Genomic DNA, 26,547 nt, shown 5'->3' with positions numbered 1-26,547 from the left:
AAACAACAGCAGATTGTGAAAGGAGAGACGTAGAGAAGAAATCCTAAATTTTGACAGATTTCTGAACCTAGTTTATGAAAGGCAACGAGACGGAATCCTATCTGCAACGAGAAACAGCGAAGAAATATATAAGCTGGGCTACCAACGCCTCAAATACCCGCACATGTAAAGGGCTGCCAGTTCTTTTTCATCCCAGACAGACTTCTGTAAAAAAGAAAAAGGAAGTTCATTTTGGGGGAATGTGGGAGGAAGAGTTATATAACACAACACTTTATAAAAGTTATCTACCCTACTGAAAACGATATTACAATCTTAAAATATTTACAGACATTAAAATTACTGCGCATATAAATATATTTCACAGTAATGGATGACAGGTGAGGAGAAGATGCGGGTTTATGAATTACAATATAGCGCTCCGCTGGATACAGAGTTTTGCGAATCACGGGGCAGGCAGGGCTTGCAGCATCAATATGAGCCAAGGAAAATATGTACAAATTCTCTCTCCGCTTCATAGCTATAAGTTAACGACTGAGGAAACCAAAGCAATACCTGTATCCTAGCGTTTGCTAGAAAGTTCGTTTTTCAAACTTTAGAATTGTTTTTGCCCTAAACGTGCACACAAGAGGGAACACTGAATATATAGATTGGAGTGTAATATGTCACCCAATTTATTCATGATGATTAATCACCATTATTCTAGATGCAATAGATTTGTACTAAAAACTGCCCTTCGAAAGTTTTACACTTATTTTTATCACTTTCTTATTTCTTTTAAACTTTTGGAATATCCGCCAAGAAATTTCCGATTCCAGTAGACGAACAACCTATGATTTTCATTTTCTTTCATTTTATTTGTTAATTTGAAAATTTGAAATATCCTATTTTTTTACTTAACTAGCTTTGTTTTCATTCCTCAAATTTTTTATACATTTTTAAATTTATTATTAGAATATTTTAATTTAACCTTCCCAATCAAGAAAGTAAAACTGAATAATAGTAAAAAACAAGAAAACAAATGGTATTCAGAAGAATTAAAACAGGTGAAAACCCAACTACTAATACTACATCACATCAATAAGGAGACTGGTCTGCCCATGGCTAAAAATAAAATAAATGAAATTAAGAAACAGTTCAGAAGCCAATTAACTAGAGCAAAACTTTATTAGAATACTAAATTAATCGTAAACTCTGATAACAAGACAGTGTAAAACTGCCTGGAATTTCATAAATAGAGAAAGATCCAGTAACACTCAAAATCATATAAACAATCATAATATATCGCCGGAAGAAATCAATGAATTTTTCATTGACTCAGTGGACGTAATCAAATCCAGAATTCAACGTTCTGAACTATCTCCTATGGATATACTAAGCAGAAATGACAAAATCTCTTGTACTTTTAAATGGAAAGATTTCATCACCGAGCAGGTATGAGGTACAATAAATACCTTGAAAAAATCAAATTCAAAAGATCTTTATGATATGTCAAATGACTGTTAAAATAGTTATAAATTCCTTATATTTTCCTCTAACACATATGATCAATATTTGTCTACAACAAGGCACATTTCCCGATTAATTAAAAATTTCGAAAGTAATTCCAATATATAAAAAAGGTAATAGAACAAGTCCAAGTAGTTACAGACCAATCTCTATCATTCCTGCGTTATCTAAGGTATTTGAATATGTAATTTTCAATCAAATTTATGATTATTTTGAAAATTCAAATATCTTTAGTACTAACCAATTTGGCTTTAGGAAAAGTAAATCAACAAAAGAAGCAATTGAGCTTTTAATAATGGATATTTTAAGAAATTTTGAAAATGGGTCACCAGTTAATGCTACATTCTGTGATCTCACTAAAGCGTTCGATTGTGGTGATCATATTTTAATTTTATCAAAATTAGAATTTTATGGTATTCGAGGGAACACACTAAATATTTTTAGAACCTGTCTTCATAGCTGAAGTCAGTTAGTTGCTATAGGTGAAAATTGGTCAAGTCTCACCACTACACATTATGGGGTTCCACAAGGCTCAATAATTGGTCCTCTATTATTTTTAATAGCAATAAATGACCTTCCAGAATTCATTAAAGCAATAACAATTTATGTATGCAGATGACACTACTTTCCTATGTTCTTCCTCTGCTCTAAATCAATTACATGCTCTCAACAACGACACTCTATCACAGATGGCTTTATGGTTTGAATCTAATGGTTTCTTGCTTAATCAAGAAAAAACTATCAACTTAACTTTCAGCCTAAACTATCTAATAAATAAGGACAACAGAGTCAACTACACACAATTTCTGGGACTTTTTATAGACTCCAGTTTAACATTGGATAAGCACATCGAATACATATGCACAAACCTATCAAGAGTTTTATATTTGCTGAAGAAATTAACTACTTGCGTTTCTCAAAATTATTTAAGATGTGCCTACTTTTCTTTCTTTCAGTCGATAATTCGATATGCCCTAATTTTCTCGGGAAATGGAACCAAAATTGGAAGCGTCTTGATTTTACAAAAGAAAGCCATTAGAATTTTATGTGAATCAAACTATTTGGAACATTGTCGGCCACTTTCCAGACAATCACGAATTTTAACAATCATAAATTTGTATATATATATATATATATATATATATACACCGTGTTCCGCTTATAAGTATAATAAAAGAAATAGTTATAATTTCATAACAATGCATGCAAATGGGTTAAGATTGGTACCATTGTAAAGAGGAAATTGGGAAGTTTTAATCCATTGTTGTTACTTATTTTTAGAAGACTCACGCATGCGCAGATCATTAAATAAGAGAATTCGTATCGTATCTTTAGTCAGTCAGCATGTGGACGCCACAGCAGAAAGCCTTTTGTGTGCTGTCATTAGCAGAACATAGATCCATAATTCGTGTACAGCGCTTGTTTCGCCGTCAGTACAATCTTAGACCGAGGGAAGCTGTACCGACGTACGTCTCAATAATGAAATGGGATAGGCAGCTCAGAGAAACAGGAAGTTTGTTGTCTAATGCAGGTAAACATTCCAAGCGTAAAGTGTCTGACGAAAATGTCGAACGCATTCGCGAGGCATTTCAGAGAAGCCCGCGGAAATCCATTCGACAGGCTAGTGTGCAGTTGAACATCCCACCAACAACAGTGCATACAGTGCTCCATAAAAGATTGCGTTTGCGAGCGTACAAGCTGCAACTTCATCAGATGATTACGCCGAATGATAAACTGGAACGAAAACGCTTTGCAGAAACAATGTTGGATAAAGTGGACGATGACGACACATTTCTAACTCGAGTCTGTTTCTCAGATGAGGCAACCTTCCACGTCAGTGGAAAAGTAAACCGACACAATTGTCGCATCTGGGGGTCGGAAAATCCAAGTGTCGTAATTGAACACCAACGGGATTCCCCTAAATGGAATGTTTGGTGTGGGATCATGCGTGACAGAATCATTGGTCCCTATTTCTTTGCTGAAAAGACAGTCACTGCAAACACGTACCTGGATATGTTGCAACTGTATGCTGTGCCACAACTCCCAGATGGAGCAATTTTCCAGCAAGATGGGGCTCCACCACACTTTGCCAACATGGTTCGCACATTCTTAGACGAACAATTCCCTGCAAGATGGATCGGAAGAGGATCACCGTACATCACATGGCCTGCCAGATCACCAGATCTAACACCACCTGATTTTTTCCTGTGGGGGTTTGTTAAGGACCAGGTCTACAGGACGCCAGTATGTGATTTGGCAGACTTACAAGAAAGAATTTATGCTGCTGTCAACAATGTTACACCACAGATGCTTCATAACACTTGGGTCGAGGTTGAATACCGGTTGGATATTTCCCGTGCCACCAATGGAAGCCATGTTGAGGTTTATGGAACATAAGGTAACAAAAATTCCCAGTTTTCATTCTTTGTAGCAGTTGGTTTCAACTATATACTTGTATTAATTCAGAAGTTATAGCTATTTCTTTTGTTATACTTATAAGCGGAACACGGGGTATATATATATATATGATCTAGTCCTTTACACTCGACAAAATACCGACAGTTACTCATTAGTAGCCAATATACATGATCATGAAATTAGAAATAGTGAACAAATTAATATTCCATATTGTAGATTACACAAGAGCAGCACAAACTATTTAATTATGGGGATGAAATTATTTAATAAGCTCCCAAGTCAATATTATAAATTACCAATCAATAGCTTCAAAACTAGATTTTACAATTGGTTATTAAATAAACCTTTTTACTCTGTTGCTGAGTTTTTCAACACAAATTTGTATGAAATTGTATTTTAATAAATAAGTTTAATTGCAATTTAGTTAGTTTTCTTTAATTTAAAAGTTTCAAATTATTTCATGTTTTCACTGTGTTATTTAAATTTTACTGTTTCTTTTATTAGTGCTTTTTATTATATTTATATGTTTTTCAATGTATTCTGACGAAGTCTAAAGCTGTATGTCTCATGGCCAAATAAATTGAATTGAATTGAATTGAAATACTTTCTGAACATTTAATTTAAGTCATGTCTCTTATGTGCAGCAACCACTTTTGGTTTTATCAGTAACCAATATTTTAATTTCTTTAGGTACTTAAATTAAAATATATAGACCTATATATTTTTTTTTTTGCTAAGTTTCCCTCCTTCGAAATTTTACTGTATCTCGTCAAATTTCTTAAAAACTTAACCCGTAATTGGTGAGGTGGTGACTGTGAGTACCCCAGCCATTGTAAGAAAAGAAGCCTGCGCCAGGAAGATGTGCGGAAGGTCCCTGTTCAATTAAGATTTTTTTTTCATTGCTTATTATGCTGCTTGGTTTCCCTAATTTTGAAGAAAACCTAGTTAAAACAACTTAATGTACTTGATTATATAAATTATCTGAGTGCTACGATACAAGTTTCTAAGTTGGGGTAACTGCAATCCCCACCTCACCAGTTACGTGACTAGAAAAATGCCTCACCATTTACGGGTTAATTCCATTTATTGGAGTCAGATCTTGTCTCTTGATCTCTCCCTATCTAGTTTCCATTTGACAGATACTTTTAGCAGGGTTTGGGATTGAACGGGTTACATCAGCTGCAGATAAATATGTTATGAGAATATTCACTAGGGAAATCAAAGTAATTTTATGTGAAACAAGTAAAGATATAGGCTTGGAAGTAGATCCCGAAAAGAGAAAGTTTATGATTATGTCTCGTGAGCAGAATATTGTACGAAATGGAAATATAAAAATTGGAAATTTATCCTTTTGATGAGGTCAAAAAGTTCAAATATCTTGGAGTAACAGTAACAAAAATGATGCTCGAGAGGAAATTAAGCGCAGAATAAATATGGGAAATGTCTGCTATTATTCGGTTAGAAAATTTTGTCATCCAGTCTGCTCTCAAAAAAGCTGAAAGTTAGAATTTTTAAAACAGTTATATTACCGGTTACTCTGTATGGTTGTGAAACTTGGACGCTCACTTTCACAGAGAAACAGACAATTAAGGGTGTTTGAGAATAAGGTGCTTGGAAAATATTTAGGACTAAAAGGGGTGAAGTTCATTAGAATGGAGAAATTAACATAACGCAGAACTGCACGCATTGCATTCTACCCCTGACATAATTAGAAACATTCAATCCAGACGTTTCCGATGGGCAGGGCGTGTAACACATACGTGCGAATCCAGATATTCATATAGAGTGTTACTTGGAACGCCAGAGGGAAAATTACCTTTCGACAGGCGCGAGACATGGCTGGAAGAATACTATTAAAATGTATTTGAGGGAGGTGGGATATGATGGTAATAATAATAATAATAATAATAATAATAATAATAATAATAATAATAATAATAATTTATTATTATTATTATTATCATCATCATCATCATTATTATTATTTATTCGGGCAAGTTAAGGCCTTAAGCTGATACAATTTGCTGGTTGATGGTAGAGACTGGATTAATCTTACTCAGGATAGGGACCGATTGCGGGCTTATGTGAGTGCGGCAATGAACCTCCGGGTTCCTTAAAAGTCATAACTAAGGATTAAATCTACTGTAAGAAATTTATACTAATAATAAATCTGTAACCGAAATTTTTCTGGTAATTTTCGCTTTTCCAAAAATAATTGGTGTCATAATGTATAATTAGTTATCGTGAAACCAAAAATCGCTTTTTGACATTTTTGTTTGTAAGTCTGTGTGTCTGTCTGGATGTTACCTTTTGACGCGATAATGGCTGAACCGATTTATATGAAAATTGGAATATAAATTCGTTTCGTTCTAACTTAGATTTTAGACTATATGGCATTTAAAATACGTTATTCGAAATGGTTTATAAGGGAGTCTCAATTAAATAAATCGAAATATCTCTCTTATTATTGATTTTAATGAAAAATATTATATAACAAAGGTATCTTTAAAAATTGTTTCCGATAAGTTTTATGCTTTGCAAAATTTTGATAGTACTTATATTTAATGAGATAAATGAGACTCAAAATAACAATACATTTTATTATCGCCACCTAATGGGCTGTATTGAGATGAGAACAAATGACTTCGTCTATAAGGGGCCTTGGACAACAACAAACGGAAGCTATTCATTTAACACTGTTTTATACGAACATAATTGCGTTATGGAAATATATAAAATATGTTTATCAACGTTAACATCCAGAAATGTTTCAGTGTTTGTTTGAAGTAATTTCAGAAACTAATTAACCGATTTGTATAATTATTATTTCACCATTGGAAAGTAGTTTTTATAATAGACATAATGCTATAATGTTTTTACAGTAACTTCTGAGTGAGTCGAGGATAGGTAAGATTAAAATAGATTCATATGCACAGAAAACTTGATAGGCTATTCTGTATATTCGTTTCCTGTATGTTTATGTACCACATTCATTTTCATCTCAGAGAATTAACGAACAACGAAAGTGTATTGTTTTGGTATGCAGTAATAATACGTAGCTTAATATTCCATTATTTTATATTCCAAATTTTAACTATTCTCAATTGAATTGTGTTAAAATAGATAAAATGAATAAACCATGCAATAAATGCAATGCCAAAAATTGGGGTAATGAGCCAAAAACATCATGTTGTGCCGTTGTAAAAGTTGTATCATCTTATTTCAAGTGGCATTGTTTGGTGCAAAATAAATACATAAACTTCATTCTACGCCATCATTTAAAGTTCAAGCATAGGCTTATTATTTAATTGGAAATCTTCTTCCAGCTGAGAGTAAGAGCCTTCAGTTCTTACAAGTATATTTCATTTCAGACGCTGACCAATTGTCTATTAGGTCTAATATAGTATCTTTTTTTTTTACTTTTCTTTAGTAGCTTATTTTATGACGCTGTATCAACATCTTAAGTTATTTAGCGTCTGAATGAGATGAAGGTGATAATGCCGGCGAAATGAGTCCGGATTCCAGCACCGATAGTTACGCAGAATTTGCTCATATTGGGTTGAGGGAAAATCCCGGAAAAAAGCTCAACCAGGTAACGTGCCCCGACCGGGATAGTATCATTTTTAAAAGTAGAGTTGACTGAACATCTCCAGGACGTATTGCATGATAATAACAATTAAATTCATAGTTTTAAATACAACTTTGAAAATGATTCAGGAGCAAACGACTTACAACATACAAAAAAGTTATTATATACTAAGTAATTACAAAACTGTATTTAGAGTTGTCAATATTTAATCCTAAGAAATGCAGCCAAGCGCACGAGTATGCCTAGTTAAAACATAAATTAATTGTCTATTTTCATATATTTTATACTGTAAAAAAATGAAAAATAGCCAACAAAACTTGAACAATAAATCACAAATCTTTCAATATTTGTAAGGGAGTTAAAAGATAACTGGGAAGAAAAACAAGGAAAGATACATAATCGAAATTCTACAATACGATGGCATTACCTTGCATAATGTATGGTAGCGAAACCAGGCCCTCCAGAAGAACATGTGAAAGACAACTGGATGCAGAAGAAATGAAGTTTTTGAGATCAGTTTACGTAATTTTAGATTAGCAAACGAAGAGAAGAATTAAATACAAAAAAAAATTATGAACAAATAAAATAATGCCACCAGACAGGATTGCCAAATTAACAATGGACTACACCATACTACTGGAAGATGGACAAGATAAAGAAGCTTGAAAAAGGAACGGGCGGATAAAATAAATCTCTGCAGTTAATGATCATGACTTTTAGTACAGACATCCACAACATAAACTTCTTCTTCTTCTTTTTTTTCATCTAGGCCTATTATTTAGGTTTAAAACTAGTTGGATTTTGCGTCTATTGATTTGCAGCGTCCTGAACTGCTTTCCTCGTCGTGGGTAGCCAGTCCATTGACTTGAATTTCATAAGCTTGACGCAATGGAGGTTTCAAAGACAGTCGTAGCAAAAGAGCACCTTCAGAATTGCTGGAACTTTTGACATGTATACATACGTTGCCAATTAGCAAGGGATTTTAGTGTATTGAACGTAACGACTACCAAACTAAGAGATTCTCTTTCCATTCCTAATTTATTAGAACTTACCTGTAATGGTCAACATTGTGCCCCCTCGTCCCTTTGGTGGTTGAGTAGTTTAGACTTTCAGCCTGTCACATAAGCGGTGCAGGTTCGAGTCCTAATGAAGTATGGAACTTTATTTGATAAGTCATAGTGACCCATGTTGCGGAAAAACTCACAGTTGGAGTTTGCATCAGTTTCTCCATGATGGGCATCAACATCATTCCGGCCGCTTTTCATTCTATCCTCTTACTTACAGCATACCTTCGATCACTTATTAGCGAAGTGTGGAAAGTGTCAGTATGTGGGATTGCCTGTACTGTGAACCTTAGGACAATCAGCCGGTGTGTGAGAATGTGCCTAGGTCGTGTAAAATTAATAGTTCACTCAGATGGATGTAGCACTAGGATTCGACCTCTCCATAGAATTTTGGAAATTGTATTAAAATGTTCGTTTAAATTGTATGATTCAGACTGAAGTTACCGGAAATGAGCATAATGAGCATGTGCTCGTGCTCGGGTAAAGGCCAGTAGAGCAGAAGATAGGAACTGCACAAATTTTACACAGACATCAATAATAATTAGATAATAATAATAATAATAATAATAATAATAATAATAATAATAATAATAATAATAATAATAATAATGACAAAAATAATGCCAATAATACGAATTGAATAATAATAATAATAATAATAATAATAATAATAATAATAATAATAATAATAATAATCAGTGACGGAGTTCTTAAGAGGATTTCGAGAGTTAACCTACCCAAAACAATTTGAGTTATTATATCTAGCAAAAGTATAAGTTCATAATAACCGTGTATCCTAAAATTTGAGTTATTATATCGAACAAAAGTAAAAGTTCGTACTAACGATGTATCGTAACACTTGGTTTCTCTCCGATCGTCCTATATATCAAATTCACTGTTGGCAGGGATTCCTCTGCGAGAGAGTGTGGCGAAAGTCTCGTAGCGACAGCATCACTCACTGGCAGTGGCACTCACAAGTTTGAGGGGTTGATGGTGTATAGATTCGCTACGATTCAGTAGCAAGATGTGGTGCTAGCCTCAACCGCTATATAATACACTGTGATATGTTCGTCTTCTATAAATTCTCTGCATTGTTGCATTTTAGTTTAATCAAAAGTGCATGCGGTGTGTTGCATACTAATTTTGTGTAAAATGGCTCCTATTGAGAGAATAGTGAGGTCATTAATGGCAGAATTAAAAGAGAAACCGTTTCCAAGTAGGGCGTATGAAACAAAATGAGCTTCTGAAGATATGAGCTCGATACTTTATTTACATATCAAAATAGCGAATGGAGGAAGACAAAATAGAGACGTTCAACTGTCATAGTATAAGAAATATCCTTGGCTACAGGGTACTCTCAGACAAATACTGTAAGTTATATTGTTATATTAGTATTTTATTTGGGGGTGTAAATGAGTGGTCATCATCGTGTATCAAAACAAAATGAAAGTAAAAGAGAGAAACAAATGCTGTACAAAAATATAGAAGATAAGCAAATTTTTCAGTCTATCCAGTATTTAGTAGTAGTAGTAGTAGTAGTAGTAGTAGTAGTAGTAGTAGTAGTAGTAGTAGTAGTAGTAGTAGTAGTAGTAGTAGTAGTAGTAGTAGGTCCCGCGCCGTGGCGTCGCGGTCTAAGGCATCCCGCTTAGGACTCGCGTTACGGAATGCGCGCTGGTTCGAGTCCTCATGGGGGGAGAAATTTTCTCATGAAATTTCGGCCAGTGTATGGGACCGGTGCCCACCCAGCATCGTGATGCACTTGGGGAGCTGCGATAGGTAGCGAAATCCGGTTGCGAATACCAACTATAACGGCTGGGGGGATCATCGTGCTAACCACACGATACCTCCATTCTGGTTGGATGATCGTCCACCTCTGCTTCGGCATGTGGGCCTGAGGCCAGCGGCTGGCTGGTCGGTCTAGACCCTTCACGGGCTGTAGCGCCGCGGATTAGTAGTAATAGTAGTAGTAGCAGCAGCAGTAGTTTTATTTTGCATGGCAGAATTAAGGCCATAAGGCTTTCCCTTCCACTCAACCAGGTTTAAATAATATACATGAAATACATATACTATAGAATACAAAACAACACAAAAGAAGATATCTTAGGGATTACATAAAATAAAGGAGAAAATTACATAGGAATCAAGATCGGTTGCATAAAATAAGGAGAATATATAAAATTTATATGACATAAACTGCTCGAGATAAACTCGACGATTACATATATTATACCAATAAGGGACACATGGAATACTTAATGAGAATAGAAAAAATTTAGATGATAATGAATTCACTTGAGATAGAATATACAATTATATACTTATAGAAGATTAGGGGAACTAGGCCTAAAACGATATATCTTAAGGAAATCTTGAAAAAAATATGTTTTCTTACCAAATTTGTTTTGGTCAATTATATATAACTGATACAATATTAACACATATATTAAGATCAACAGAAAGTGGAAAATACTGACAATCTTTAACTGAAAGGTATGTTTGAAAATAGACAAACTATGTCATTTTACCCAAGTTACTAGGGTAAAATGACACACTTAAGTTAGTTTTTACATTGTTCAAAAAAATTTTTTTGTTCTCTTAGATACACTTGCACATTCATTCTGTGCCCATGAGAAACATTTCTTGCACTGTAGCCATGTTTCTTCTGGTTTATATTGGCTGTAAAATTCATTGCAGTACAGACAAGGTGCATCGTTCTCAACATCACCATCGAAGTCACTCTCTTCATCTTGGTCCCCATTGCTTAGATCAAACTGAAGCTGTGTTTTTCCGCTGTTTGCTGAACGCCTTTCTTCTACAGCTCTTCTTTCAGCTTCCTTTAATTTTAATTGGTTAATAAAGGAGATGCTCGATTTGGGACACTTCTTCTCGCCACAGATATAGTGCCAGAGGGAATCGGGGAGATCTCTTGCTGTGCCACACGAGGTGAAGGCCTCGTTTGTGACGCTTCCGCTGCTGGTGCAGTTAGTGGTGATGGCTCTATCATATGTTCTTTTGCATTTCTTGTTATTGAACTGCTCTTCTATGTTGCACCCTTTGGCCCGTCTGTAGGGACTGCATTCGTTAGAGGTCTGTCTGTGGGCGCTGCAAGACTAAATAAGTGATCAGGAAATATGTCCGAATTGAGTGGACAAATTCCTGTTGAAGAAAATCCACACAATGCATTGGTGATGGTTGCAGCTTTTCCATAGACTTCACAAAATAAGTCCGCAATTTGAAACTGTGTAATCACCCATCCAGGATGGTTCTTCAACCACTTTGTAACGGCCTGATAATATGTTTTCAAAGGCCCGAAGAAAGAGACATCAAGTGGCTGGAGTTGGTGGATGCAGTGGCGAGGGAAGGCTAACATGACGTGTAATCACTGTTCCCAACTTCTGTGCACTATAGAGCTGTAAATCTAAACTCATCTTAAATGTTTTCCACAAAAGCGCTTTTTGGTGAAGTAGGTGCAAGTAAACTTGAGACTCGCCAAACCTAGCTCATTCATAAGAGGATGAATCAGAGTAACAAAATTCAGTACATTTAAATATTGAAAATATATTTACTTCAGAAACTTTAGGGTTTTATATATTTTAAAGAAATCCCCATCTCACCTATTTTAAAATCAGTTAGCTTTACGAAAAATTCAGTCGAGCAATGAGAGAGATGCCACTATATATTACATAATTTCACAGAAGTAATCACTAATCAGCCATTGTAAACAAATTTGACACCAATTTTGCAAATCGCTATCGCCCATAATATATGGCTTCTCATTTCCAGTCAGAAACATGCACTTGGGTAAAATGACATAGTATGTCATTTTAGCCAAGTAGGTGGTATGTCATTTTACCCGGAATGAAGAAGAATAAGAAGTAGTGTTAGTGCGACCTAACCTCTTTATGAATTTGGATATGGCAATGCTTTTTATAGAGGGAAATATTCATATTTTCAGTCATGAACATTATTTCACTAATATCTGAAGCTTAAAAGGACAAAAAATACATAGCATACCTCAACAATATTATATCGTCGTGCACTTTTCTCCTTTAGTTGCACCTGCTTCACCAAAAAGCGCCTTCGCTTTCTAAAACTTGGATGTAACCACTGTTTCCAGCTTCTGCGCACTATAGAGCTGTAAATTCAAACTCAGCTTACAGTATTTTCACAAAACAAATAGTATGTCATTTTACCAAAGTATGTCATTTTAGGCCTAACTCCCCTACGTGTGAGTTAGAAGACATCAGAAGTTGAACAACAAAAACTTGCTACATAGCATACAGATAAAAACGATTAAGTAAAATATCAGGATAATAAAAAAATAGGAAAGAAGAGGATGAGAGAGGGAAAAAGACTTGGCCATGTAAAGCAAAATTTATAAATTTCCGCAAGGATCCAGTTCTGTTCAATGAAAACATTCCTCAGTACAGTGTACTTAAAAAAGTTTACACTCCGACTACTCCTGATTTCCTGCGACAAGGAATTCCAGGAACGGGCTGTGTGTATTGTGAAGGAAGGAGAGTAGAGAGATGTTTGAAGGTATGGTATTTAGACCTTCGCTTCGTCGCTACTACTACTACTGTTACTGCTACTGCTGCTGCTGCTACTACTACTACTACTGCTAACTTACAAATGGCTTTTAAGGAACCCGAAGGTTTATTGCCTCCCTCACATAAGCCCGCCATAGGTCCCTATCCTGTGCAAGATTAATCCAGTCCCTACCATCATATCCCACCTCCCTCAAATCCATTTTAATATTATCTTCCCATCTACGTCTTGGCCTCCCCAAAGGTATTTTTCCCTCCGGTCTCCCAACTAACACTCTATATGCATTTCTGGATTCGCCCATACGTGCTACATGCCCTGTCCATCTCAAACGTCTGGATTTAATGTTCCTAATTATGTCAGGTAAAGAATACAATGCGTGCAGTTCTGCGTTGTGTAACTTTCTCCATTCTCCTGTAACTTCATCCCGCTTAGCCCCAAATATTTTCCTAAGCACCTTACTCTCAAACACCCTTAACCTATGTTCTTCTCTTAGAGTGAGAGTCCAAGTTTCACAGCCATACAGAACAACCGGTAATATAACCGTTTTATAAATTCTAACTTTCAGATTTTTGGACAGCAGACTAGATGACAAAAGCTTCTCAACCGAATAATAACACGCATTTCCCGTATTTATTCTGCGTTTAATTTCCTCCCGGGTGTCATTTATATTTGTTACTGTTGCTCCAAGATATTTGAATTTTTCCACAGTTCGAAGGATAAATCTCCAATTTTTATATTTCCATTTCGTACAATATTGTGGTCACGAGACATAATCATATACTTTGTCTTTTCGGGATTTACTTCCAAACCGATCGCTTTTCTTGCTTCCAGTAAAATTCCCGTGTTTTCCCTAATCGTCTGTGGATTTTCTCCTAACATATTCACGTCATCCGCATAGACAAGAAGCTGATGTAACCCGTTCAATTCCAAACCCTGCCTGTTATCCTGAACTTTCCTAATGACATATTCTAGAGCGAAGTTAAAAAGTAAAGGTGATAGTGCATCTCCCTGCTTTAGCCCGCAGTGAATTGGAAAAGCATCATATAGAAACTGACCTATACGGGCTCTGCTGTATGTTTCACTGAGACACATTTTAATTAATCGAACTAGTTTCTTGGGAATACCAAATTCAATAAGAATATCATACAATACTTCCCTCTTAACCGAGTCATATGCCTTTTTGAAATCTATGAATAACTGATGTACTGTACCCTTATACTCCCATTTTTCTCCATTATCTGTCGAACACAAAAAATCTGATCAATAGTCGATCTATTACGCCTAAAACCGCACTGATGATCCCCAATAATTTCATCTACGTACGGAGCTAACCTTCTCAAAAGAATATTGGACAAAATTTTGTACGACGTGAACAAAAGTGATATTCCTCGAAAGTTACCACAGTTGATTTTGTCCCCTTTCTTAAAAATTGGTACAATTATGGACTCCTTCCATTATTCTGGTACAATTTCCCTTTCCCAAATAGCAAGTACAAGTTTATAAATTTCGCTATATAATGCACTTCCACCCTCTTGTATTAATTCTGCTGGAATTTGATCGATACCTGGAGACTTGTACTTTTTCAGATTTTCTATCGCACCACCACCACCACCACCTCCACCAATAATAATAATAATATAATGTTTGCAATGTTGATAAAATAAGTTAATAATGAATTAATGTTAAGCGGGAGAAAGTTAACAAAATTTATATTAGCACATTGTAGTGAGAAATCGTTTTTATGGAATACACATTACTTAATTATCAAGAAATTCTTTTACTTAGACTATGTTTTCTATCAATGGTTTTTCTTTAACTTTTTTTAACCTAATAAAAATGATTTTATGCAATTATTGTTTCATTATTCTGTGTATGAGGGTTAACACAAAAGGAATCAGATGTATAAAAATCAGTAAAATAAATATTAGTAACATATAAAAACATGAAATTAGAATCCTGGGGTCGGCTGAGGTGACGTAGGTTAGGGGTAACAAGAGGGATTCTGATCTGTCATTGCACTCGAGCGTGGGTTCGAATCTCTCTTGAGATTATTATCCGGTTGAGTTTTCTGTAGTTTTCTCCAGTTGTAATGAGAATATAAAATAACTCCATGGAAAACATCAGTACTCACTTGACTATAACCAATTCTATCGACAATAGATAACAGCGCAGATGATGCAATGCCTTTTAATTAAATAAAAACCTAAAAGTTGGTGAAACACAAAAGGAAAGAAGGAAAATGAATGAATGGATGAATAGAAAATGGAAGGTAAAACATTAAAAGATACTCGAAAACACGTTCTTGCAATGGAATTAGGGCTGAGAGAAATTTAATATGTGAGCTCCGAGCCAGTTGACCACTTGTCCCACTCCAAGATTCAGTGTTATACTGAAGAAACTCTAGGGAATTTTAAAGGGATAGACCGTGGAAAGCGTCGAGGCACATTAATATAAACTAGAGCGAGATGGATCACTTACACTTCTGTTTGCGTAGTTCCAAGAGTGACGCCATTATAATATAAGACATTTTGACAGTATTATCCGTATTGGCTCCTACTGAAATGTTTCACGTCAAAAAACCTTGGTGATGAAGGCTATTGAAATTTAAACGCACGCCAGAGTTCAGCTTCGGAATACGAGGCCCGCTTGCTAATCCTAGGCTCCTAGACTACGTAGACTCCTCAGCATTAAAATCCATGAAATTCATTGTCCCTCTGCGTGATTTGATCAGACATCTTCAGATCGCCGACCGAGCGTGTGAGAACTAACAATCTCAATGTAAGAGTACAAAACTGTAAATAATTTGATTTCAAGAATAATAAACATAACTGTAACTGTAAAAAGGACAGAAGAAACAGAAAAAAACATTCATTTAACATTGTCCATATCTCGAGTGTACTCTGCATCGAGATGCCGAATATGTCGAGGATTCATCTGTATTACAAGGAACACTTTAAGTGTGAATAATTTCCATCAACTTGCAAAACAATTTGATACCGTTCTGCAAGAGGTGTTACGAGCTAATTGGAAGGGGATTGCAGTGTGTGTGTGCACTCCAGCTCCTACACCGGTCTGACTTATTATGCTGTACAAAGCAGAATTAACAGTGTAAATCTGTTCTATACAGTATCGTTGAACAAGGCTGACTTTTAGTCTGTTAGCTGATGAAGAAGGTTAACGAAACTTAGACCGTAGAGACAAAAATAAGCACATATTTGTTGTACTAGAATAGTTACAAGTACCTTCCTGGCTGCATGGCAATTAGAGAATAGAATATGGAAAAGGTCCTTAAACTTAGGCTAACATTGACCTCCTGTGCGCCCTGATTATTCCAGTCCGATAGGTGGCCTTGACTTTGTTGTCAACCCGATGCTGACAGGCGGACCATCCTGTCCGACTGCCTCGACTCTGATATAGCTAGGTCCCATCCCCGGAGGAGTACCTGATAAATATCAGTGCTGAAGACTCAAATACTTCAATCATTTATCAGAATTGTATACCTCTACTAAGTCAAGGATATCAACCTAGACTTCTTTATATATTGCAGATGATAGATGAAATGAAATGTAGAAGTGTTGGTGGAATGATGTAGGGAAAACGAAAGTACTATAAAAATCTCGTTAATCACTTTTGTTTACTACAAATTCCACGACCGAACTAGGAATAAAACCCAGGTCGCACTGATGGAAGACAAAGACTATAATTTTGAGTCGTATATGCGGCTACAAGATTCATAGATTTCAAAAAGACGTATTACTCGGTTAAGAGAGAAGTTTTATATAATATTCTTATTGAATTTGGTATTCGCAAGAAACTAGTTCGATTAATTAAAATGTGTCTTAGTGAAACTTACAGCAGAGTCCGTATAGGCCAGTTTCTATCTGATGCTTTTCCAATTCACTGAGGGCTAAAGCAGGGAGATGTACTATCACCTTTACTTTTTAACTTCGCTTTAGAATATGCCATTAGGAAAGTTCAGGATAACACAGAGGGTTTGGAATTGAACGGGTTACATGAGCTTATTGTCTATGCGAATGACGTGAATATGTTAGGAGAAAATCCACAAACGATTAGGGAAAACGCGGAAATTCTACTTGAAGCAAGTAAAGCGATAGGGTTGGAAGTAAATCCCGAAAAGACAAAGTATATGATTATGTCTCGTGATCAGAATATTGTACGAAATGGAACTATAAAAGTTAGAGATTTATCCTTCGACGAGGTGGAAAAATTCAAATATCTTGGAGCAACAGTAACAAATGTAAATGACACTCGGGAGGAAATTAAACTCAGAATAAATATGGGAAATGCGTGTTATTATTCGGTTGAGAAGCTTTTGTCATCTAGTCTGCTGTCAAAAAATCTGAAAGTTAGAATTTATAAAACAGTTATATTACCGGTTGTTCTGTATGGCTGTGAAACTTGGACTCTCACTTTGAGAGAGGAACAGAGATTGAGGGTTTTTGAGAATAAGGTTCTTAGGAAAATATTTCGGGCTAAGAGGGATGAAGTTACAGGAGAATGGAGAAAGTTACACAACGCAGAACTGCACGCATTGTATCCTTCACCTGATATAATTAGGAACATAAAATCCAGAGGTTTGAGATGGGCAGGGTATGTTGCACGTATGGGTGAATCCAGAAATGCATATAGAGTGTTAGTTGAGAGGCCAGAGGGGAAAAGATCTTTGAGGAGGCCGAGACGTAGATGGGAAGATAATATTAAAATGGATTTGAGGGAGTTGGGATATGATGGTAGGGACTGGATTAATCTTGCTCAGGATAGGGACCAATGGCGGGCTGATGTGAGGGCGGCAATGAACCTCCGGGTTCCTTAAAAGCCAGTAAGTAAGTATGCGGCTACAAGTACCTATCACATTAAATTGTAACACTAGTAGCAATAATGGTTATTAGAGGGCGCCGGGAATCGAACCCGGATCCTTGGTTATACGTACCAAGTGCTCTAACCACTGAGCTATGTCGAAGTTCAATCCGCAGCACCGGATAGAATCCCTCTCCTCTAGGGTTTTTTTATAATGGCAATTGATTTAATATAATATGTTAACATAATATGTCGAACACAGAGAAGGCCACTGGGGAAAACTAGAGGAGAGGGATTCGATCCGGTGCTGTGGATTGAACTTTAGTGGTTCGAAGGCTTTGTATGTAGAATCAAGAACCCGGGTTCGTTCCCCGGCGGAGCGAATTTTCTCCTCTAACACCCATTGTTACCATTACAGATAAATTCTGTAGGACCAAAATTTAACATTTACGTAGATTCTCCGTCCAACAGTGCATATAGGCCTATACTGTGGAATTTCGGCCATTAAGCTTTATATAGGCCTAATAGCAGTTGATAGTCCACACCTGTGGAGTAACGGTCAACCCGTCTGGCCGCAAAACCAGGTGGCCCGGGTTCGAATCCCGGTCGGGGCAAGTTACTTGGTTGAGGTTTTTTCCGAGGTTTTCCCTCAACCCAATACGAGCAAATGCTGGGTAAATTTCGGTGCTGGACCCCGGACTCATTTCACCGGCATTATCACCTTCATTCCATTCAGACGCTAAATAATCTAGATGTTGATACATCGTCGTAAAATAACCCAATAAATTAAAAAATAGCAGTTGACTTAATGTCAACATATATGACGAACATAGAGTAAGGCCACTGGCGGAAAAACATAGAGGAGAGGGATTCGAGCCGATGCTGTGGATTGAACTTCGGCGTATCTCAGTGGTTAGGGCGCTTGATACGTAGAACTAAGGACCTGGATTCGATCTCCGGCGCCGGATCGAATTTTTCTCCTCTAACAACCATTGTTACCATAACAGTTAAATTCTGTAGGACCAAAAATTAATCTTCACGTAGACTAGTAGCTACGTTATAACCGCCAGATTGGTCATGCACTGTAGAAAATGCCATAGTGCGTAGTAGTAGTAGTATGTACCTAAATTATTATGTAAACAAGCCACTAGACTTCATAATTTACTAGTGAAGGATACCATACACACAAAGACTTACCTCCAGGTAAATCTGTTTAAACCTAAATCCACAGGCAAGTATCTTTGTTTACGGGCGAGAAGTATCAAGACTATTGGACTTGAGATAAGTCTTCAGAATTTTACAACAGCCTGAAATTTTCCGACTATAGCGCGCTCCAAATTAAACGGCAGAAAAAGTAAACATAGAAACAAATGATACTGCGAGCATTTGGTCGAGATTTCATTTCTACACTTTCTAGTTCTCTGTAGCGAAGTGGTGGCAAGTTATAAAATTTCAGACTTAATTAACAATTTTCATGCGTTTTTCTTAGAATTTATAGAAGTGTATAAATCATTTCCATGCGTCGGAAAATCAAACAAGTCACAATAGCACTTATAATAGCGAAACTACAGATAAACTATTTAAAAATTGCGTTAATGAATCGCAAACAAACGAATGCAGAACAATGGAGGAATAGTATTTCTCGGTTGATCGCATTTCTACATTGGAAATAACTGACTTCAGCGACCTCTTACGTTTTCTTGGTGAATTATAAGTCTAGGAAGAAAGTCTGATCATATATGGGCAATCATTAAATTCAAGCATAGCTCACGGAGCTAAGTCTCCAGATAATTCTTTGCGTGTACAGGGTCCTTAATATGTGGAGGAAGAAAACTCATAAGTGATACAAACAAGGCACCATCTATGAGGCCATTAGGCCAAAAGATAATGAGATAATGTGACCAGTTCGTTTCCCTCTCCATTGCATTCATCGCCGATTAGCTACATATTACACTAAACAGATGCATAGAAACAATTAGATGGCACTCTGGAAAACTGACAGAACAAGAAAAAGCTTCATTTGTCAGGAGAGCAAAGAGAGAGACTCTACTTCCCCACTAATTTTTCGATAACACTGTGATGTTGTCTGAAAAAATCCAGCCACTTTACAGATGTACTGATTCAATAATGCCAAATTCTTTGAGGCTAGAGTAAGAGGCGTTTTTTGGTAGTAATGAGTGTTACATTTCATAATAACATTCGCCCGACATTGGGGTAAAGATCGTAATAAGCGGAATAGTATTAAAAACGGAACCTTTTGTAAGGGATATTCTAACATTATCCCTTTGTGGTATCAAAGAAGCGGGAAAAATGAGCATTAAGGACGAGAAATTGTTATAAGAGCGAGGATTATATCGATATTTTTATTGCATTAAGTATTGCGGCCAAATATTTATTATTTTGTGCTTGTAAATATTCGTTAATATGAAACCGTATTTAATTGAATACATTTCAATGTATATTTCAGTCTGAGTTTGAGCAATATATTACATTTTTCGCTAAAAGTTGAGCAGTTCCTTTCCCTGAGATGCCACAATGAGAAGGAATGCATAGCCTAGTTGTTTGTTATGTTGTTGGACCTCGGTGACAAATTTCCTTATTAATATCCTACTTCAAGGTTGAATTTGCGTCTTTGGCTATGGTATTTATTTACAATTTACATTTGAATTGAATACATATGAATAGATACCCGAAATGAGGAATTGCTCGTGCTCGGGTACAGTCCAGTAGTCTACATAAATTTTACAGGATTCAAATAATAATGCTGATGACATAAATAATAGTAACAACAACAACAACAACAACAATAATAATAATAATAATAATAATAATAATAATAATAATAATAATAATAATAATAGAATAATCGTGACAGAAATGATACAAAGATTGTAATACAAAATAATTCATTAGTAATAATAATAATAATAATAATAATAATAATAATAAATATAATAATAATAATAATAGTGATAAAACAAAAATATTTACAATAATAAAATAAATACTAAGACGGATAAAATAAAATATAAAACCACTAGCGAGAGTTAACACAACTTAAATAAGCATATAATAACCGGAAAAAATGACGAACTCTAAAATCAACAGAAAAGTTCGTTGTATCGCAGACGACTGCAACTGCCGTATTGACATTGTGTTGCGCATTAATAGTAGTAAGGGAGCTGAAAGTCTACGTAACTGCCATTCTCTTCTAAATCTTCTCATATAATCATTGGAAGTTAATGCTGCAAAACAAAATGTCTACGAGTCAAACTATTCATTAATACCAGGATAAATACAAATAATACTGAAATATGTTAATCAAGTTACAGTTATAGATCTCTCCTTTTGTGCAAGAGGTATCATATCGAAATATTTTATACAATGTTTTATCTGATAGGTTATATGCATCAGATAAATACAATAAAAATTATTACCATATAATGCTAGTAACACTTAAAAAAATAATAAATTTTATCAAATATCATACAAACATTTTCATTTTATTTTTAAACTTAAGAATGTGTATATTGCTTAGGTCTGGATTATTTTTCAATACTGAATTGTATAGTCTTGGTCCATAATTCCTACTGTGTCTTAATCCAGCTGTAATGTGGCATTTAGGTTCTGCCAAAAGAGTTGTAACATTTCTTCTGGTGTTATGTATATGTTTTTCAGTTATAAAATTCATTCGATTTTTGTGAAAATAAATTAGTACTGTATGTTTATATTTTTGCTTAATTTTTAGTACTTGGAATTCAGAATAAATAAATTGTGTCGGTAAATCAAGTGGTTTATGCAGACAAATTTTGATGATACGTTTTTGTAGTAATAGTAATGGAGTGGTATGGATGACTATTTTTAAATAAGAAAGAATAATTGTTTTTTGGAAAGCTTCAAAGAGAAAGTTTTGTGAAGCTTTGCGAATTGCTAAGATTTCACTGTCAAAGTTAGAAGTTTACAGCCCTATTTAACATTAAAATGAAACAAACAGCATGTTGCGCCAGCCCTTGTACTTGTTAAAAAAAAGAGAGAGAGTACCTTTCCAGAAACTACAATTGAGAATTTAATTTCACTATCTCAGAATGTAGACTTTCACTGCCGGCGTCTATAGATGAAGAATTCTTCGGGCTGACATCAAAGGCCGTGGTCTGCTGGCGATGTTCCAGCCAGACATTTCGTCTACAGCTAAGGTAGAAATTATCAGTGGTGAGGCACACGCGGGAGAAGTGATTCCTCGATTTACCAAGGGCAACTGACTGGTCGTGTGTCAGAATTTATAGGAGCTGGACGAGGTTTACTATTGTCGGAGTAGGATTTCAGTCACAGCACACGCACGCACGCGCACACACACACAGATATTGTTTACAAACATATACACTAATACAGAAAGCACATTTAATGACGCATACACATACGATACGAAAACCCATACACTCTTTTACTTACACTTAACCACAAAGAAATACACAAAAAGGCTCTCTATTTTCTTATTCCTGAAAAGTAATCGTAACTATTACGATTATTATTACTACTACTATTATTATGATTATTATTATTATTATTATTATTATTATTATTATTATTATTATTATTATTATTGTGTTGTTTCTTTACTAGTCCATAATATCTTGTTTGTGGCCTATGAAAGTGTCGCTGAAACTTATTGTTTCGTCAGTTTGGAACATTGGAATTGAATTTGAATTAACCTCCACATGATGTCATTTTGCTAGAATCACCGCTAACTTCAAGTGGAAGGAAATTGACCGGAGTTATTCGTATGTCATGGACTGGCTTCCTTTAAATGTGTACCAAGAATGTTTCAACTGTATCTCTTCCCCAAAGAAAACGTCCAAAGACTAGATAGAGTTTCAACTCGCAAATGTCTGATACAATTGCGAGCATGATAATTAATCACACCCAAAGATTAAGTTAAGTTTATTAAGATTTAACCTTTCAGAATATATCATAATTAGATATGTAAATTGTTATTCAGGAAACAATAGGTGCGCACTTGCGTAGTATCGGACTGACGAGTGGGTTCTCGTGATCCGTGATTACGCTCTACCATGGGTTCAAATCCCGTTTAAACCGATTACTTGGTTCGGATTCTTCCGAGGATTTCCCAACTATAAGACGAATGGCAGGTAATCACGCTGTAATATTTCTTACTCACCTCACTATAAAACAAACATTTTGCTGTCAATAATCTGACTGACGTTATAAAATATGATCTCGTTGTTAATATAGCGTCGGTTGAAAGTAATAAATTGGAATTGCGATTTTTCTTACGTATGAAAAACACATTTAATTCCGAAGTAGTACTTATATGATTATACTGGGCCTTTATAATAATGTGAATTGAAGAAATGGAAGACTATCGACAGTTAGCATACTATTTGCGATGCTGCATAAAAAGTACGATTTGTTTTACCTTTGACGGTAGTAAGGTAAAACATTGGAGTTTTTTGTGTTTGGCTACAAAGTTATAAAAAGGTAAGCATCATTACATAGAAAATGTTAGTTTTACGTAATTTAAATATTGTAATTGTAGACAAAAATAGACAAAAGTCTTTATGTACATAATACACCTAAGTTTATTTCAATGCATTATTTTTGTATGTTCTGGCTCCAATCACTATTTTGGTTTACTTTCACAAGTTATGGAGCCTAATTACAGTGGATTTAGGAAAGCGAAACTATGAATAATTTCGAGGGAAAAATTGTTCCGAGGCCGGGCATCGAACCCGGGACCTTTCGTTTAACGTACCAACGCTCTGCCAACTGAGCTACCCGGGAACTCTACCCGACACCGATCTAATTTTTCCCTCTATATCCACAGACCTCAAAGTGAGCTGACAACCGTCAAGCAGTTATACCTGAAATCTTGATTTGCATAATACACGTCACTGTTCGTTAACAGAAAACCACTATTTAAGTCACCACTCAAAGTTGGTTGCTTGACGGTTGTCAGCTCACTTTGAGGTCTGTGGATATAGAGGGAAAAATTGGATCGGTGTCGGGTAGAGTTCCCGGGTAGCTGAGTTGGTAGAGCGTTGGTACGTTAAACCAAAGGTCCCGGGTTCGATGCCCGGCCCCGGAACAATTTTTCCCTCGAAATTATTCAAATCAACTTTACAGGGAGTTATGCCTTAAATTTCGATTTGCAAAACGAAGCTATATTTTATAGACGGAACTGCTGAGCCGGAAAATGCCTATATTGTACTCCTAGTCCACGTTTGTAATGAGAACTTAGCGCAAATGAAGGAGGTAGTAGAACAACCCAGGCCATAAAAGGGGAAGTGAAAGGGACACAGAAACCCCGTCCTTTTCGCTTAGACCTTCCAGAAGTTCGTGAAGGCCTGATACAATCCGTCACTTACCTTCCTGTCCACTAGTACCGCACCAAAGCATAACTGTCTTATACGGGGAAGGTGAAATGGAGAGTTAAAGGTTGGTGTGCAATGACGCAGTCCAGCTAATAGAGCCCAGGCCTGTAGTTGAATATGCCACGGAGGAATCAAAGCTCCCAGCGACCTGCTCTGTACGCAGGCGGAAAATTTCTACAGAACACGCAAGGTCTTTGGCCAACCTCAGATAGATCCAAATGGGCAAATTATTGCTAGCTCTTCAGGGCATTTAATGAAGGAAAAGACAAAACAAGAGAAGGCGAATCCCGGTGAATCAGACTGACGCGACGGGGCGAACAACCAAAACATTATGCCAAGTCCGTAGTGATGACATTCAAAAAAACATACAGGTAGAAAAGTGGATGCAGCATCTCTAATATCGAGATCGATTTCATTTCGAGTGCATCAACACACATGATTATGTGTCTGATTTCCATTGTTTCACTTGTACGGAGGACAATGACTGAAGGCCAGATGTGTTGTAGGATATTTCAAATATGATAATACCAATTTATTTAGGTAACTGTATATCCAAATAAGCGAGTACCACACCTTTATTTAATACCGCGGAATTATTATCTTATTTGACAAAGACTTGACATGTTTTCCTCGTATCATTGTGGAATTAGACAAGTTATTGCAGTACCTTAATATACCTATTTAATTATATTGTGTTCTTTCATATAAATATGAGAAAAATTTCTCATAAATATTACAATATTTTAACATGTTTCATAATGATTTCCAGTCCAGAAATGTTCAAAATTGAAAATATGCATTATCATTCCTACTTCTAACTCCCCTATATGGTAGTGGAATGTGGGTAGTTAGAAAAATATACAAATCAATTGAAACATGCCCAAATTAAATTTCTTCACTAAATAAATGTAGATAAGACAATGACAAGACAAAGATTGAGTCCGTAGGTAACATGTCACCGATGTAGTGCACAGTAGTGTCATGCAATGTTCGAAAATGACACGGAATATCAAGATGCTACAAACTTCGCCCTACTGCTTAAGCATCCAACAATACGTAGAAGTGAATCGTGTATATGAAAATAACCGAGTCCGATGAAACCCGGTAAGAGGCCTTATGTTCGGTTCATTTTTGCCGAGTCTCTGTAGAACCAAAACTCGCTTTGCGTTTGTTCAAACTTTCCCCTCCTTATGTTCAATGCCTTTCCCATTAGTTCCTTTTCTTTCTGCGACTTTATGCTTCAGCTGCCATAAGACTGTCAGGCACAAGTTGTGCATAATAATGAGTATAGATCATTTTTATTGTTATTAATATGTCTAAACATTCACACAATTATACGTATAAATAAAAATGTATTAAAAAACTCGTATGTATGTTCGTAGTATTGACTAGTATTGTGTAATGTTCAAACATGAGAGAGAAAACCAAGACACAAAAACTTCATATCTGTATTGAAACATAACGCAAGTGGTTTAAGATAGTGTCCTGCAATGTTCGAACATGAGAATGTTTAATTAAATATTTGTAATAAAAATTACCAGTCCTTACATCTACTTAAAACGTAACAAGATTTATTCAAAAATACTTACGCAGCTTCAAGCATGAAGGGATGGGATGGGAGGATAGAAGAGGCCAGTGAACTTGAAGGAACAAGTTCGGGCGAGCTAGACAGATACGGTTCTTCAAAGTTGACTTCGGTTCTTGTCACGCTCGACAAACTTGAAACGATCAAAGCGCTTGAAAAGGACGACAGTAGTGCATAGGGCAAACTGATGTCTACATAGAAATATCCATTCAATTACTTTATTATCGACCGATAGAGAGAAGACTATTGAGAGGACCTCTCGTAAGCATTTAGGATTACAACTTTAAAAGGAAACTGGAGAAAATTCTGGCCTAATTCGGTAACTGAATTGTTGATCGTAATAGTGACGCTATGATCACCATTCTGGGAAATAGTCATGCATTACTTACCCGTGGTAAACCAAGAAGGAGAGCAGGAAGAAGACACAAGCTAGTACGTCTGCCCTTCCAACAATTCCAGTGACCTGGAACAAAGAAATTGCAATGTTATACATTGTACGGGTTGTGCCACTCACTCGGAAGTTGAGATGTACTGAGACTCAACTGACACAGTCGTTGGTCGCGCGGTGTGGGAAAGTGACGATACTATAGTTATTTTTATGAATCATGAACGAAGTAAGAAATTCTCGTT

At 35.9% G+C, this 26,547-nt stretch overlaps 1 protein-coding gene across 1 annotated transcript in view; it reads right to left on the bottom strand.

The window, feature by feature from the left end:
- The window catches only part of LOC138709948 (protein O-mannosyl-transferase TMTC1-like), a 1,156,611-nt gene that overhangs the window by 873,712 nt on the left and 256,352 nt on the right, over positions 1–26,547 (bottom strand). Inside the window, exon 3 of the mRNA XM_069840633.1 lies at positions 26,307–26,380. Within this exon, the coding sequence (XP_069696734.1) occupies positions 26,307–26,380 (74 nt within the window). The remainder of the gene's footprint in view (positions 1–26,306; positions 26,381–26,547) is intronic.

The sequence above is a fragment of the Periplaneta americana genome, chromosome 12, assembly GCF_040183065.1.
Source record: "Periplaneta americana isolate PAMFEO1 chromosome 12, P.americana_PAMFEO1_priV1, whole genome shotgun sequence".
NCBI lineage: Eukaryota > Metazoa > Arthropoda > Insecta > Blattodea > Blattidae > Periplaneta > Periplaneta americana.
This window is presented reverse-complemented; position numbering and strand designations above follow the sequence as displayed.